The sequence below is a fragment of the Genypterus blacodes genome, unplaced genomic scaffold (assembly GCF_046128005.1).
Source record: "Genypterus blacodes isolate CSIRO-AG114 ecotype Tasmania unplaced genomic scaffold, CSIRO-AGI_Gbla_v1 ptg000129l_1, whole genome shotgun sequence".
Classification (NCBI taxonomy): domain Eukaryota; kingdom Metazoa; phylum Chordata; class Actinopteri; order Ophidiiformes; family Ophidiidae; genus Genypterus; species Genypterus blacodes.
Window position 1 is genome coordinate 602,550 of NW_027466931.1, and position 14,459 is coordinate 617,008.

General features: G+C 42.4%; 1 protein-coding gene across 1 annotated transcript; it reads left to right on the top strand.

Annotated features, from left to right (window-relative positions):
- The first annotated feature begins 256 nt into the window (after nucleotides 1–256).
- On the top strand, nucleotides 257–11,039 carry ttc39b (tetratricopeptide repeat domain 39B). Its single transcript, XM_076163245.1, has 19 exons — nucleotides 257–574; nucleotides 6,025–6,059; nucleotides 6,162–6,266; nucleotides 6,394–6,525; nucleotides 6,610–6,680; nucleotides 6,798–6,865; nucleotides 7,045–7,109; nucleotides 7,264–7,369; nucleotides 7,599–7,664; nucleotides 7,866–7,974; nucleotides 8,069–8,136; nucleotides 8,351–8,410; nucleotides 8,510–8,671; nucleotides 8,963–9,054; nucleotides 9,298–9,418; nucleotides 9,509–9,620; nucleotides 9,810–9,927; nucleotides 10,125–10,241; nucleotides 10,340–11,039. Exons 1-19 carry the CDS (start codon nucleotides 536–538, stop codon nucleotides 10,434–10,436), a joined length of 1,743 nt encoding a protein of 580 aa, XP_076019360.1. The 5' UTR covers nucleotides 257–535; the 3' UTR covers nucleotides 10,437–11,039.
- Nucleotides 11,040–14,459: the final 3,420 nt, after the last annotated feature.

Sequence of the window (14,459 nt, forward strand, 5' to 3'; positions counted from 1 at the left end):
CCTCAGTGTGTATATGTGCGTGTGCCTTACAGGGTTGTCCGACGTTTCCTTCCTTCCTTCCTTCCTTCCTATGCCTGCCTCTCATTTTTTCTCTCACTTTTTTTCTGTCAGTTTCTCTGCCTTTCACGTGCGCGCGCGCGCGCGCGAACACACACACAAACACACGTACGTCTTTCCCACACTCAGTTTGGGAGGGCGGAGAAAAAGCAGCAGAGGAGGTGTGTTTTCTTTCAGCGTGTGTGTGTATGTGAAACGTAGACGGGATTTTTTTTTTTTCACGGAAGAGAAACCGACGGATCCGGTGACTTAAACCCTCAAAGGCGGTCGGTCGGGACAGACACACCGCGGGACGAAAAACAACAGCGGCAATATCAGGGCAAATAAAGAAGAGGAGGAAAAACGACACGTTTACTGATACAGGAAGCAGAGAGGAGGAGGAGGGATGGCGCTGTGACAAGAGAGCAGGAATAGGATTTTGGTTCTCCTGATACGGACGGAACAGACCTGCGGACCGGAGGGCAGACTGGCCACGGACATGGCCCACGTAGGCAATGGAGCGACCGGAGAGGAGGAGGTGCGACATTCCCGTCATATTCCAGTCATATTCCTATCCTGTTGTGTTCTTATGGCGTTGCTGTAACAGCGTTCCCATAGTTACCTACCGTGTTTCATATCATCTTATCTCTTGTGACGCAACAGTGATCTCCATGGTGTCTATGATAGTCTGTTGATGTGCCATATACTCCCATAGTGCTCCTAAATTGTACAAATCCTACAGTATTATCATTTATATATTTTTATATATTTTTTATCAACTCAGATACTGTGGTTTTTTTTATATATACAGGAGGATTTTCCTCCTGTATGTCTCTGTAGGTCCTCCCATAGTATTGTGCTCTGGATACTTCTTTGTGTCTATGGTATCTTGCCTTATGACTACACATGATACACCCATGATATGGCTCTACCACATATTGGTAGAATTACTATTTTGATACTACATTGTGGCTATTGTACTTGCGATATTGTATCACCCTTCAGTAATAGAAGAGATAAAAAGAGATTCCTATAGTAATACAGTGATACTGCTGTATTCTACAGAGTCCTATATAGAAAACAATTAATTCATACATTGCCAGCCCTAAACAAAGTAGATACGTGATATGTTTGTCAGATTTACATACAGTATGTAGCTTCCTATAGTATCCAGGGATGTTGTGGTACTTCTGCAGTGTGGTTACTGAAGGGTTGTATCCAAATGGGCATATGCGGGTTTCTATGGTGATCACTCCTGAATTTCACCCATCATATCAACATACAGTATATGTCAGACTTATATGTTCCTATGGTAATCTATTGTCTTAGTGCTGAGGTTAGCATCATGTAATGTTAGTGCTTTTGTGGTGTTGCTTCTATTGCAGTGTTCCCATAGTGACCTATTGTGCCTGGGAGCCAAAATGAACTCACCGCACTTCCTGTGATATATCCAGTAGGGACTTATGGCACGTTTTACACATACTGTGGAGTAGACATGTTCACCTATGCAGTGTTTGAACAATGTGGCTCTCAAACACACCATGGGGTTACTGCAGCCCAGAGGTTCAGCACAGGTGAGCCATGAGCAAATTTTTGTGTTCATCTATCTGCAATGTGTAATCAGCTGCAGGTGAGGCGAAACTATCAGCTCCCTCATATCTGTGTGTGTGTGTGTGTGTGTGTGTGTGTGAGTGAGTGAGCATATGTAAAGGACAGACTTGGCTTTCACCGCAGGCAGGCCTCAGCACGGGAGCACAAAGAGCTGGATGAAGTTGGCTTTAAAAACTCCAATCCAGTTGCTCATAAAGAAATCGTATTTTGTGGGACCAACCAAATTTAGTCAGGGGTCAAAGATTCATGGCTGTGCAGTGTCTCACTGGTAACATGAGCCAAAGTGGACTTGCAAAGTTATTTGTGATCTAACTGGGAGCTGCCCAGTACAACCACAGTCTGCAAAAAGTCCACAGTCTGCGCCTCCTTCTTTTCCTTCTCGGAGTGCTTTGGTAGGGTCAGTCGTTCCATGAAAAAGCTTTAAAGTGTTTTTAAAGATATACCCCAAGATGGTTTTCAGGCGTGTTTGAGGATGTTCAGTGGATATATGGAGAGGCATGAGGGGTTTCTGAATGTGTTCAAGGTGTCTATGGGTTTTTAAGGGATTCTAGGGGATATTGAGGGGGTTTCAGAGGTATTGAGAATGTGGGGTGCTGATCTTTGGGTGCCTAAAATGGGTTCTACTGTATATGTCCACAAGGAGAATCCAGGGATCTTTTAATAGCTTTAGAGCATCGTTTTTGTTGGCTTCTGTTGAGGTTTAGGGCTTAAGCTGGTCTTTAATTGATGACTCAGACAAGATTGAAAAAACTTGCTGCTGACTCACTGACTTTCCTGTCCCACACCTAGTGAAAATGTTCAGGTGGCTGGTGTGTGTGTGTGTGTGTGTGTGTGTGTGTGTGTGTGTGGGGGGGGGGTTGCTGGGAGAACTTCCTACATCACCGATCAGCAGGTCATCTCCTCATCTGAGCACACACACCGTCCTCTGTGAGGCTTCATCTAGGCAACCTCATCAAATTACAGAGGAATTCAGCTGACTTGGGTTGCTCCGTGAGAGCGAGAGGCATGATGTGTTTCATAAAAACAGAAGCACAATGGAAAGACATCATCTGACCTTCCTGCCTAATGCCGCAATGACAAATAGCGCAATAAGAAAAGGACCTCTGTCAATCACCAACAGAATCCCTCTGTCATTGTTTGTAAGTGAACACCGAAGTTAGATCAGGTCACAGACTCAGAACTTATCAACTCAGATACTGTGGTTACTTGGGGTGACTGACTCCAACTACATCCATCTGAATGTGTGAAATTAAACAAATAGAAATGAATCCTGTGTAAACTGTAAATTAGGTCAAACAAATTTGTAGTAAATAATTTATAGAGATGGAGTTGCTTTGCCCTTTGCGCTTTGACCTTTTAAACACTCAGAACTGATTGTACAGCAAGTGGAACTCCATTATGGTCGAGTCTCGCCTATGATTAGAATGTAAACAAGGGCCAGAGCGTGAACACATCACACAGTGGCAAGCCACACCCAGCCTCTTATTCACACAGACTCACTTAACTCTTCGGAATTCAGCCGTTCACCTGGATAGACTCACACTTAAGAGTTTGGTTTAGACTTGTGTGTAAGGCTTGATCACATGTGTCACATCACATGTTTCAGGATCAAGCAAGGAGAAAAGTGAGAGCTGTAGCGTTTTCAAAGGTGTCCCTGGGCTCTTTGGGATCAATAAGGGTTCTGTTTTATATAAAGGGTTCTTGTTGGTTCTAAACATCTACAATGTGTTAATTAGTCTTTGAAAGTCTTGTGTTGCTCTTCGAGGAGGTTCCAGGTGCTGTCACTGGTGTTTGACAATGGTTTCAGGTCTTTGAAAAGGTTCCTCCGGTCACTGAAGGGTCTCTGGAGATCCTTCTGATGCTTCTTAGGAGGACCATGTGAAGTGTTTGCAAGGTTCTGGTGATCCTTGGAATTGATGGTCTCCAAGGACAAATTCACATTCAGTTAGCTGATTGTATTCAAGGTTCTAACTTTGGTTCTTCACTTTGGTCCCTTTTTGAGGTTTGTTTAGAGGTCCAGAGTTCCTTGAAGAGGTTTAGAGATGTTTAGGCACTTTACCAGGTTTTAAGAGGATTAGTGACTGGGGGGAATTCACAGCTTCTGGAATTGCTTGAGTTTTCTAGGTGTGCGTCTGAGTGTGTTTTTGGTAATAGGACACACAGTGTAAGTCTTGACTAATTGATTAGAATGCTGCTGACACAAGAGAAGCTTCTCTGACATTGACCTCTCCTTGGTGTTTGTGTGTGTGAGTGTGTGAAATAGCATACAGTGGTATAGTTGTTGCATTTCCCGCATCTTCTTTCTCCATGTTGCTGCTGTACTGGAAACCAATTAAAATATGGCTGTGGGTAGTGGAAGAAGATCTGTCCGTCATCTGTGAGTGTCTCAGTCTTGAGAGTTAAAACTGCAAACGAAACATGAATATAATTTTTCATGAATGTGCACTTGTTGTTTTTGTCCACATGCGTTTCCGTCAAGGCTTTTTTGTAAGTCATAGTGGACCTCACATTCCCCGAAAAAAGACACAGGCCGCCGATTTACAGTGACGTACTAGGAGTTGTTGCCAAGGCTTCACCAGCCCTGTAGGTGGCCGCATGTACATTTCTTGCTTGTCTGCAGATTACAATGATTTAAAAGAAGTAAAATGCAAGGAAAAGGGGGGCAATGTATATGTTTATGCTTCAACTGTAGAGCTATGTATTCTGGGGGAAAGCTCTGAATCGGTCAGCAACTCCATTAGATGTCCTCATGGGAAATGTAACTCTCACTTCACTTTGTCCCAGTTCCTTAACTCATTACATTACATTACGATCATTTGGCAGACGCTTTTATCCAAAGCAACTTACATAACATTACCACCCTTCGCAGAGGGGGGAGCAATTGAGGGTTCGGTGCCTTGCTCAGGGGCACTTTGGCAGGGACTCGAACCGGCAACCCTCCGGTTCCCAAGCAGAAGCTCTACCAACTGAGCTACTGCCTCCCCCTCCCACTCCCAACTCCTCCAAAGTTCCTACCAATGTGCTTTTGTTCATTAATGAGAACCGTGAGGGTACTGCAGAAAATCACTGAGATATTATACTCACTGTCAGGATTGGGAGATGTTTCTGTGAAAGGCTCAGAATTATCAGTCAACCCTTGTATGAGGAATTTGTTAATGAAGGCAAAGTCTGAGGTGCAGGAACAGGCAGTTAATGCAAATCACTTGGTCTGGAGATTCCAAACTGTGTTGTGCCCATCCGTGACATCATTTTAAGGGAGTGCATTGTGCTGGACTAGCGTGTTAAACAGCATTCATCATAAACAACACACACACACACACACACACACACACACACACACACACACACACACAGCAGGAGCTTATGTCTTTTTCTGGCTGGAATGTTGTGAATGCTGCTAACAGAGGAAAAGTGAGAAAACGAGCATCTGTTTGTGTGTAAGAGAGAGAATCCTTGAGAGAGAGCGAGCCTCTGTTTGCTTTCACACACACGTACATACACAAACACACACACCCACACACTGACAGAGGACACCAGAACACGTTCTCACATTCCATTTTAATACAAACTGCTGTGGTTTTTATTGTAAAATATGAAATTCACATGGTGACCTTTATGGCACAGTAACCTGCATCGTATGGATTTTAAAATGCATGATTTCACTCGTGGTCGACTGTGAGCCAAACGTATAGAACCAATAGTCCCTAACAAATCAATCATTGGTGGTTGAAGCCTCAGCTTGACCACAGCAAGTCGATAACTGAGCCTACAGGCAGAGATTTGCTCTATTTCTCTGTGTGTGTGTGTGTGTGTGTGTGGCTGCAGCAGCTGTGCTCCATTATGTAAGAAACCACTTTGCTGCTATTATTAGCCTGCTTGACGAGATACCCACTGTGTGTGTGTGTGTGTGTGTGTGTGTGTGTGTGTGTGTGTGCGCGCGTGGGGGGAGTTCATGTGCCATCATAAAAATCAACGATGACTCTGGGTTGTGGCCAATTCTTAAGCATTTTATCGTGCGTGTGTGTGTGTGTGTCTGTGTGTGTGTGTGTGTGTGTGTGTGTGTGTGTGTGTGTGTGTGTGTGCGCGCCAATGGCCACTAGATGCTGCCACAAAGTAATCTCTGCTTGTATTTTAGAGCGACACACAGGTCTTGTCATCTCTGAAAGGTCTGTAGGACTTTGAATGGATCCTTATGGATCGATGAACACAGTCTCTAAAAGCTCCTCTGCGTTAACTTCTAAGTGAAGTTAGCTGCAAATATGCTCATTGTTGCCCCAGAAAGTGTTTTCCTGTGGATTTGACTCTGAAACCTCTATTCAATAAGAAACTTCTTGATGCCTTGCTAGTTGGTGATGGCTCGTTTTGTTTGTTTTCCAGGAATGCTTTGAGGATGCCTACGACCGTATACCTGCGTGAGTACATACACTCACAACACACACGAAGATCTTTACAAGAAATGGGGCAAAACATGGTAGATTTTGAGTGTGTTAAAATGTGTGTGTGTGTGCATACAGGGCCTGTAAGATGGACCTACAGACAGCCATCCAGGAGACTCAGTGTGCTCTCAATCTGGTCCTCAACAACAAATTCTCTCAAGCCCTGGACCTTCTCAAACCATGGTAACCATAGACACCTGTGTGTGTGTGTGTGTGTCATGTTTTATCTTTTGTTTTTTTCGAATAATTCATTTATTCTTTGCTTTGGATTCATTTAAACCTAGAATTATTGTGTTGTGTGTGTGTGTAGGTGGAGGGACAGCATGTACCATGCGTTGGGTTACAGCAGCATCCTGGTGATGCAGGCGACTATGACCTTCGATCACAGAGACATCCAGGCTGCCATGACAACCATCAAGGATGCCCTGCAAACCTGTCAGAGGTAAGAGAGAGAGACCATGACCTGGATTAGAATGTAGTGGGGGACTGGGATCCGGTCTAACATGGACTTTTTTTTAACCCGCAGGTTCAGGAAGAGGAACTCTGTGGTTGGGTCTCTGTCCAGTCTGGTCAGCAAGCAGTCCAACCTACAGGAAGGTACAGTACATAAACACACACACACACACACACACTCTCACTCTCCTAGCCCTGCCTCCACACTGAATGACTGACAGAATTGAAAAAAACACGATACTTGTTTGTGTATCTACTCAGAGGAGATGCACGCAGAGATCTGCTACGCCGAGTTACTTCTGCAGAAAGCAACACTGACATTTGTGCAGGTTAGATCTCTCACTCTAATCTAAATATCACAGAAAGAGAATATGCAAAACGTATTCACCAACGTCATGTAATGGAATTATTGGTTGCCGATAACTGGCAACTGTTTGCTTGTGGGTAAAAAAGGTTACATCATCCGCATATTGGTAAACCCTTCTCTTGCTCTCTCTCTCTCCCTCAGGATGAAAACATGATCAGTTTCATCAAAGGAGGCCTCAAGATTCGGACCAGCTACCAGATCTACAAGTGAGTGATCAATTTAAAGCATGAGGTAAATTCTGTGACATTTATGAAACTGTGATTATTTATTGTAATATAAGAGGATTCCACTGGCTAGTTGCATCATTTTTGTCATATTTCTTTGCTCATTCGTGACATCGTTCTCTTTCTGGTCCAATAGGGATTGTCAGAATTCGCTGAATGTCCCTCAGAATCTGGCCAGCTTGTCTGATTCATTCAGACAGTTTGAGGGCGGAGTCAAGCTGGGCATTGGCTCCTTCAACCTGGTGAGAGGTCAAAATGTTTGTTTGGTTTTATTTCTGGAGATTAAAAGTTTGGAAATTTAAATACCAAGATTTTTTTTTTCAACAATCAAAGTTATAACATCAGCATGTTGGCAAACCTGGCATACAGACTTTAAAGGGAGATGATTGTTGAACTTAATTAGAATGTAATGATCTTTGTCTATGTCTGTCTGTCTGTCTGTCTGTCTGTCTGTGTGTCTCTCTATCCTAGATGTTGTCTCTCCTTCCTCAGAGGATTTTAAGATTGCTGGAGTTCATCGGATTCTCAGGAAACAGGGTTTGTGCTCTCTGGTCTCTTCATTTTCAATCTAGCAGTAATAAAACCCAACAACCCTTTGGTGCAGAAACATTCACACTCATTTCTGTCTCCCTCTGTCTCTATTTCTATTTCTATTTCTATTTCTGTCTCTGTCTCTGTCTCTCTCTCTCTCTCTCTCTCTCTCTCTCTCTCTCTCTCTCACTCTTTCTCTGTATATAGGAGTTTGGTTTGTCACAGTTGAGAGAAGGAGCTTCCAGTCAAAGTTTGCGTTCGATCCTCTCCGCTTTGACTCTGCTCTTCTACCACACATATGTTTCACTTATTCTGGGTATTGAACATGTGCACACACACACACACCTACTCATACACATACGCATACAAACAGTTTTATGGATAACACTGTGTTTTTCTTCTTGGTGCAGGAACTGGAGAGGGTAACTTGACCGAGGCTGAAGCGCTGCTTGAACCATACCAACAAAAATACCCCAAAGTGAGTTCACCAACCACACAAGTTCATGTATCTGTGACAGTCTAGCATACAGTCTGTGACAGTCTGGCATACTTTGATTGAGGTTTTGTTTTATTGAGGTAACCATGGGATACACACCTAAGCTGTTAAACTGGTCTCGAAGATACTATGGGGGTTTATTTGTGAGGGTAAAGAAAGAAGGAAAAGAGGATCTTATTGTCCGTCTTTCTTTCAGGGCTCCATTATTCTCTTCTACTCTGCTCGCATCGCCACACTGCGGGGAAACTTTGAGAAGGTCTGTGCTACTGTGTTTCTGAAGACTGTGAAAGAAGTGAAATAAAATGGGTTTAGACTTCTGCTGTATCCAGTAAAATGTGATTTTTGTGTGGTTCAGGCACAGTGCAGGTACGAGGAGTGCATCGGCAGCCAGCAGGAGTGGAAGCAAATCCACCATCTGTGCTACTGGGAGCTGATGTGGGCTCACACCTACCAGCAGAACTGGCTGCAGGCGTATCGCTATGCTGACCTGCTGTGCAAGGAGAGCCGCTGGTCTAAGGTACATGCGCACACACAAAATACTACTTCCTCTTCTGCTGCTGTAGTGCCACCTAGGGACCAATTTACATCCAACTAGCATCACATTCTGGTGTTTTGTCAATTTTTGTGCAAGTCCTTTATTGGGGCAGTTAAAGTTGTTTCTTGCAGCCTCGTCCAGAGAGCACAGTTTTCCACTCGCTTCATGCAGGCTGTGAAGCTCTGTTTCTGAATTAACGGCCACTTGATACTCTACTCTCTCTCTCTCTCTCTCTCTCTCTCTCTGTCTCTCTCTCTCTCTCTCTCTCTCTAGGCTATCTATGTCTACCAGAAGGCAGCCATCCTCAGTATGATGTCCGAAGAGGACTTGAAGGAGACTGGCGAGAACATTGTGGAGCTCTTCAAGTCAGTCTGCGTGAATGTTTGAAACTTATTCAATTGTGACCACAAACACAATGTATCGTATAAATATATATCAGGTAATAGAACGTTTCAATAATGCCAACGCTCACTCATGGCCTCTACATGGAACTTGTGGAAAGACTGTCTGGAAAGTCTGGAAAGACATAAATTATGGGTATATACATGTAAATATAGGTTGATATATTCATACTGTAATTTTGTGTGCGTGCGTGTCTGTGTGTGTAGGCAGGTAGAGGGGCTCAAACAGCGTCTGGCAGGGAAATCGATTCCGACGGAGAAATTTGCAGTGAGGAAGTCCAGACGCTACAAAGCTGCTAATCCCATCCCTCTGGTCGTCCCTGCGCTGGTACGTACAAGTCTTTACATATGCCCTTGCATAATTATCTAATGGTTCTTTACTGGTCAGACTGAAACCCCGCCCCTGCTCCCTATGTAGGAGATGATGTATGTTTGGAATGGGTTCACCATCGTCGGGAAGAGAGCTGACTGTACCGAGTCTCTGCTGGTTACTATAGAGAAAGCAGAGGAGCAGCTACACAACGACCCCAGTGAGTACACAATAACAAAACAACTACTACTACCCCTAACGCTGTTACTACTACGCTCCAGGTTCATTACTTCAGATGTCCTGAATAATGAATCAATGTATTATATGCGATGCTGCCCGTCAGAATGAGCTCTGTAGTAATAAGTAATATCCAGACAGAGTTAGAGTTATTTTCCTCTCTCCGTTTTAGACCCGTCAGAGTTTCATCCTGATGACTGCTGTCTGGTCCAGATGTTGAAGGGACTCTGTCTGAAACACCTAGGCAGGTTATTGCAGGCTGAGCTCTGCTTCACACAGGTCTTGTCCAGGTAACTAACACACACACAAACACACACACACACACACACACACACACACACAGCCATGTTGACAGACAGGCAGTCACTGTTGCTGTTTTTTGTCTTGAATCTGTCAAAAACACAAGTTTGCTTTTTGTTCTCTCTCTCTCTCTCTCTCTCTCTCTCTCTCTCCCTCTCTCTCTCCCTCTCTCTGTGTGTTCGTTCAGTGAGCGTCGTATCAAGTATGACCACTATCTGATTCCCTTCACCCTCTATGAATTGGGTCTGCTGTATAAACAACAGGGAGACCTTGACAAGGCCACAACTCATATTTGTAATGCCAAGTAAGTTCTCACTATACCAAAATTAATCTTTCCTCAGGCATTAGAGGAACGAGTTTGCTAAATTACAAAATACGTATTTTCTTTGTATCTTGCTCCAGGCTGAACTATAAGGACTACTCCATGGAATCCAGACTGCACTTTAGGATCCATGCAGCCCTGAGCAGCCTCCAGGGGACGCCTGTCAGCACCCCATAAACCTCAGACACGTCTCAGCACCTGCAGCAACCGCAACTCCGGCTGGAAACGGAAAATTATTTGAATTCAACGAGTCGGTTCATGGCAAATTGTCCCAATGTCTCAACGTAAACAGGATCTACACCTCAGCTGCAATTGGGAGTTCCAACATTTGGCCAATCACAAACGGTTACTACGGGATTTGATGAATTATATCCTCAGTGGCATTGATGATATATATAGCTACTGATTGTCCCCTTTTGAGGTTGCCAATTAATCTAATAAAACCCAAATACCCATTTGAACATGGAACCTTTAAGAAGACGACTTTAATCAAACGGACATAATCGCTCAGTAACTTCACCCACAAATATTCTTAGATATTTACAGACTTCCATATCAGCGTCACAGCCCTGGACTGTCCTCAACATTGTCCCATTCTGACTCAGAGACGTCTTAGGAGACGTTTAGCGAGCAGATGGACCATCCCAAATCAATGAAACACCTTTCCACATTCAACACTAGGATTGTTGTCGAAGTTGTGACAAAGAAAAGCCGAACCCATATCGTTCTTTAGGGTTCAAGGAACTCCGCTTTATTCCCCAGCTTCCAACTGATGAAGAGTTAACTTATGCCCAAAATTCTCTCTTTGGACCAAAGCAGTTGTTATTGTCCAACTCCAGATATGAGAGATGAGTTAAGACAATCAGGACACTACGCCACGAGTGGCACATTACTCGTTGCCACCTGGATGTCTCTGATCGCTAACCTCAACAAATCTGACACTCCGAGCAAACAAGCTTACTGCGAAATTGTTTTGTGGAAATGATGTTTGATCAAGATCACGACTCGCCTATGGCTACCTAACAGTTGGTGCAACCCAAATCACTCCTTTGCTGACAAAGTCAAGACTAATCAGCATTTGATTTCAAGAAACGGCAATCTGAAACTCAGGGATCTTTAAATAAAGAAAGAAAAGACCTGGTTAAGTTATATTTTAGCATCAGCTGCCATATAACCGGAGCTGGATTAGATCAAAGCTATTCATTTTTGTGCAAATGTCCAAAATGAATTATGTGTGAACAACACAAAACTGGTCACACATAATATATATTATACAGTATGTGTATTGATAGTTTGATTGATTAGGACCAAACCTACCTACTTAGAGAGAGTGAGGCAAATTAAGGGAACGTAAAGGTTCTGTGTTGTTTGTTCACAAGCTAAACAGGCAGACAGACAGAGTGAGATGTATCTGAATTCAAGTACATTGGCGCTGGCTAAACTGGTTCACATTTAGCTTCTGCTTCAAAAGGCAGGTGATACATGACGATCTCATTGATTTTGTTGAAAATCAGTGATTATTGGGATATGGCTGGTGAAAAATGACTGGACCAACTCGCTGTGCACCTGCTAATGCTAAAGGTTCAGCTAATAAAGCACAGTGAGCACGCGGACAGATTGCCATCCATGCTTGAGTTTGAGGCATGGCGTTGCCTTCTTTCTTGGTCAAACGTCTTTACATTACACGAATTTGCAGGTCAAAGTTGACGAAACTTGAACTACGTTACTCAGTGAGCACAAAAAGACGTATTTTTCCGTCCTGCTACTTTACATAATTGTAATGAATGGATAAAAGAAGTGTAATTGACTGCCTGTTGCTAAGCATTAAGTACAGGTGTGGCTGTGCTGGAGTTACTCTGATTCTCTTTTTGTCATTTCCAGCTATCTTTATGTTGTATATTTATTTTATGAATGACTCCTGCAGCATCGCCAGGTTCGCGGTGCTGTGAACGTGATTGCTGGATGTTGAGATGATCTAATTTCACCTCAAATAGGATCGCTGTGGACTCCTGGCAACCGCAGGTGACACACCCTGTGCGTCACCTGCACTGTTAGCATCTGATATTGTAGACAGATTAAACGGAACATTATCACGAACCAAGTATAAGGTGATTGCTACCAAAAATTGCTTTATTGAAAAATACAAACATTTGAAATAACATAACAGAGTGTAACAAATCATTATGAGCTACCAGAGGTGGTTATTAAAGATTATTTGTATTTTATGTCATCAAATAACTATAAAACATTTATTTAATTGAAAATGTTTATATTTATGTTTTGAATTTAGAAAAAGAATTAGGAGTTGTAGTGAGCATATTGACCAAGCGCTGATGTGTGTATTGACGCCATCAGCAGAGAGAGGAGACTGTTTGACTATTTACACACAATATATATATATATATATTCTTACATTTTCTTTACTATGTACTGAACACACAAATGTGTATGTGCGCAACAAACCGAAGCCTTGTCACCAACAGTGGCTTAGAAACACACACACACACACACACACAGTCACGCATACATTTTGAGCTTGCACATATTGCGCAATATACACGTGGCTGGAAACGCACACATTTAGCAATTTAGCAATATAAAATTGTTTGTGCAGTCAGTCGCTCTGTGTCTGTGCATAGATTGCTGGGTTGCCACTGACTTTTGTTTTGCATTGGGTTTGTGCAGCAACTCCTCTTCTTAGTGTTTAATGGCGCCATGTACTGTAAAGGGGTGTGCAGTGTGGAAACAGCAGGCGAGTTACCGCTCGTTTTGGCTTTTGTCGACTTTTGCACTTGTTTTATGCAAAACTGCCAATGGAAACCCAGCTAGACTTTATAACAATTGCAGTCATGACTTTGCGTGTTAATGAAGCAGAAAAGGAGAAATCGTTAGGAGAAATCTTTAAAACTTTTTGTCAATTTGTGGTGGTAATTTCAAATCATATTTGTTGTTTTAATGTTTGATTCAATAGATTGTTTAGAAAAACACTCACAGTTCAGGACTGGTTATGTGTGGACAAACCACAATCTTGAATCAACAACCACCATTATGACCAAAATCAAGGACGTATTCATCCTTAAATTACTTTGAGAATATTATAATTTACTGTGTATGATCAATTTATTCAATGACAATTTATTGTATATGAAAAAACAAAATTACACTGGATTTACTTGAGGCATAAATTATTCCAAAGGTCACTTCGAGCGGTTTAAAAATCACAATGCAGCTGCTTGGTGATTCCTACTAACGCTCTTGATGTGGGTTGTTGTTACGTCCTGTCTAAACACCCCAAAAGCTCCGTTAACAGAAGCCAACTTGCTTCCATGCAGAACTTTGAGGTGAAGGGCAAACTTTACCGTCAACTCCTGCAGGAGTCATAAATGCGACTTATTTCCAGATTTCCTGGAATTATGTCCCATTACAGCAACAACAAGTCTTCTCTTTATTGTGAATGTATTAATCATAAGACCAAATCATGTATGTGTCTTGCTGTTTGTGTCTTATTTCAATCTTGTGTGTACTTTGTTAGTGCCGAGTACACGTGTATTTATCAATGTTCCGAAATTTGTCTTGGTGAAATTGTATTGATAAACTTAATAATCAATTTCTTCATTAGAGACCTTTAAGAAGTTGTGCCAGTGAAACCAGTGAAGTCCCAGTAGTAAACAGTACGGTATTTAAGCACCATTAACTTTCCTGAACTATTTTGTCATTTTTCATCTCAATTTCATCTTGAGCAAACAGTTATTGACACATGGACGCAAATAAAAGTACTAGGACATTTATAGCTAGTATATTTTAATGTAAGGTCCATGATGTACAGTAAAATAAAGTCACTATAAATGCTGATGAAGCAAGAGGAACTTGTAACTTAGATACTTAGATATAGAAACCTTAAAATTTCCAACCAAAGTTAGCTTCAGTTATTAGCAGGCTAAATGTGGTTACTGGACAAGTTCTCGAAAGACAATTTAAGGTAGCATGCTGAGATGGTAATCATTAAGTGACAAAACTGTAGAATCATCTGTGTGTTTGCAACAAAACAGTGGCTAAACATATACAACAGTATACTGTTGTGGTCACTCAACTAGCAAACAACAACAGAAATGAGACATGCTAAAATAGCATTATCACTCAATTTGGTACCTTGGTCTGCTTTTAACATCCCAGATTCAAAGCCAGTATCAGTTTGTACCT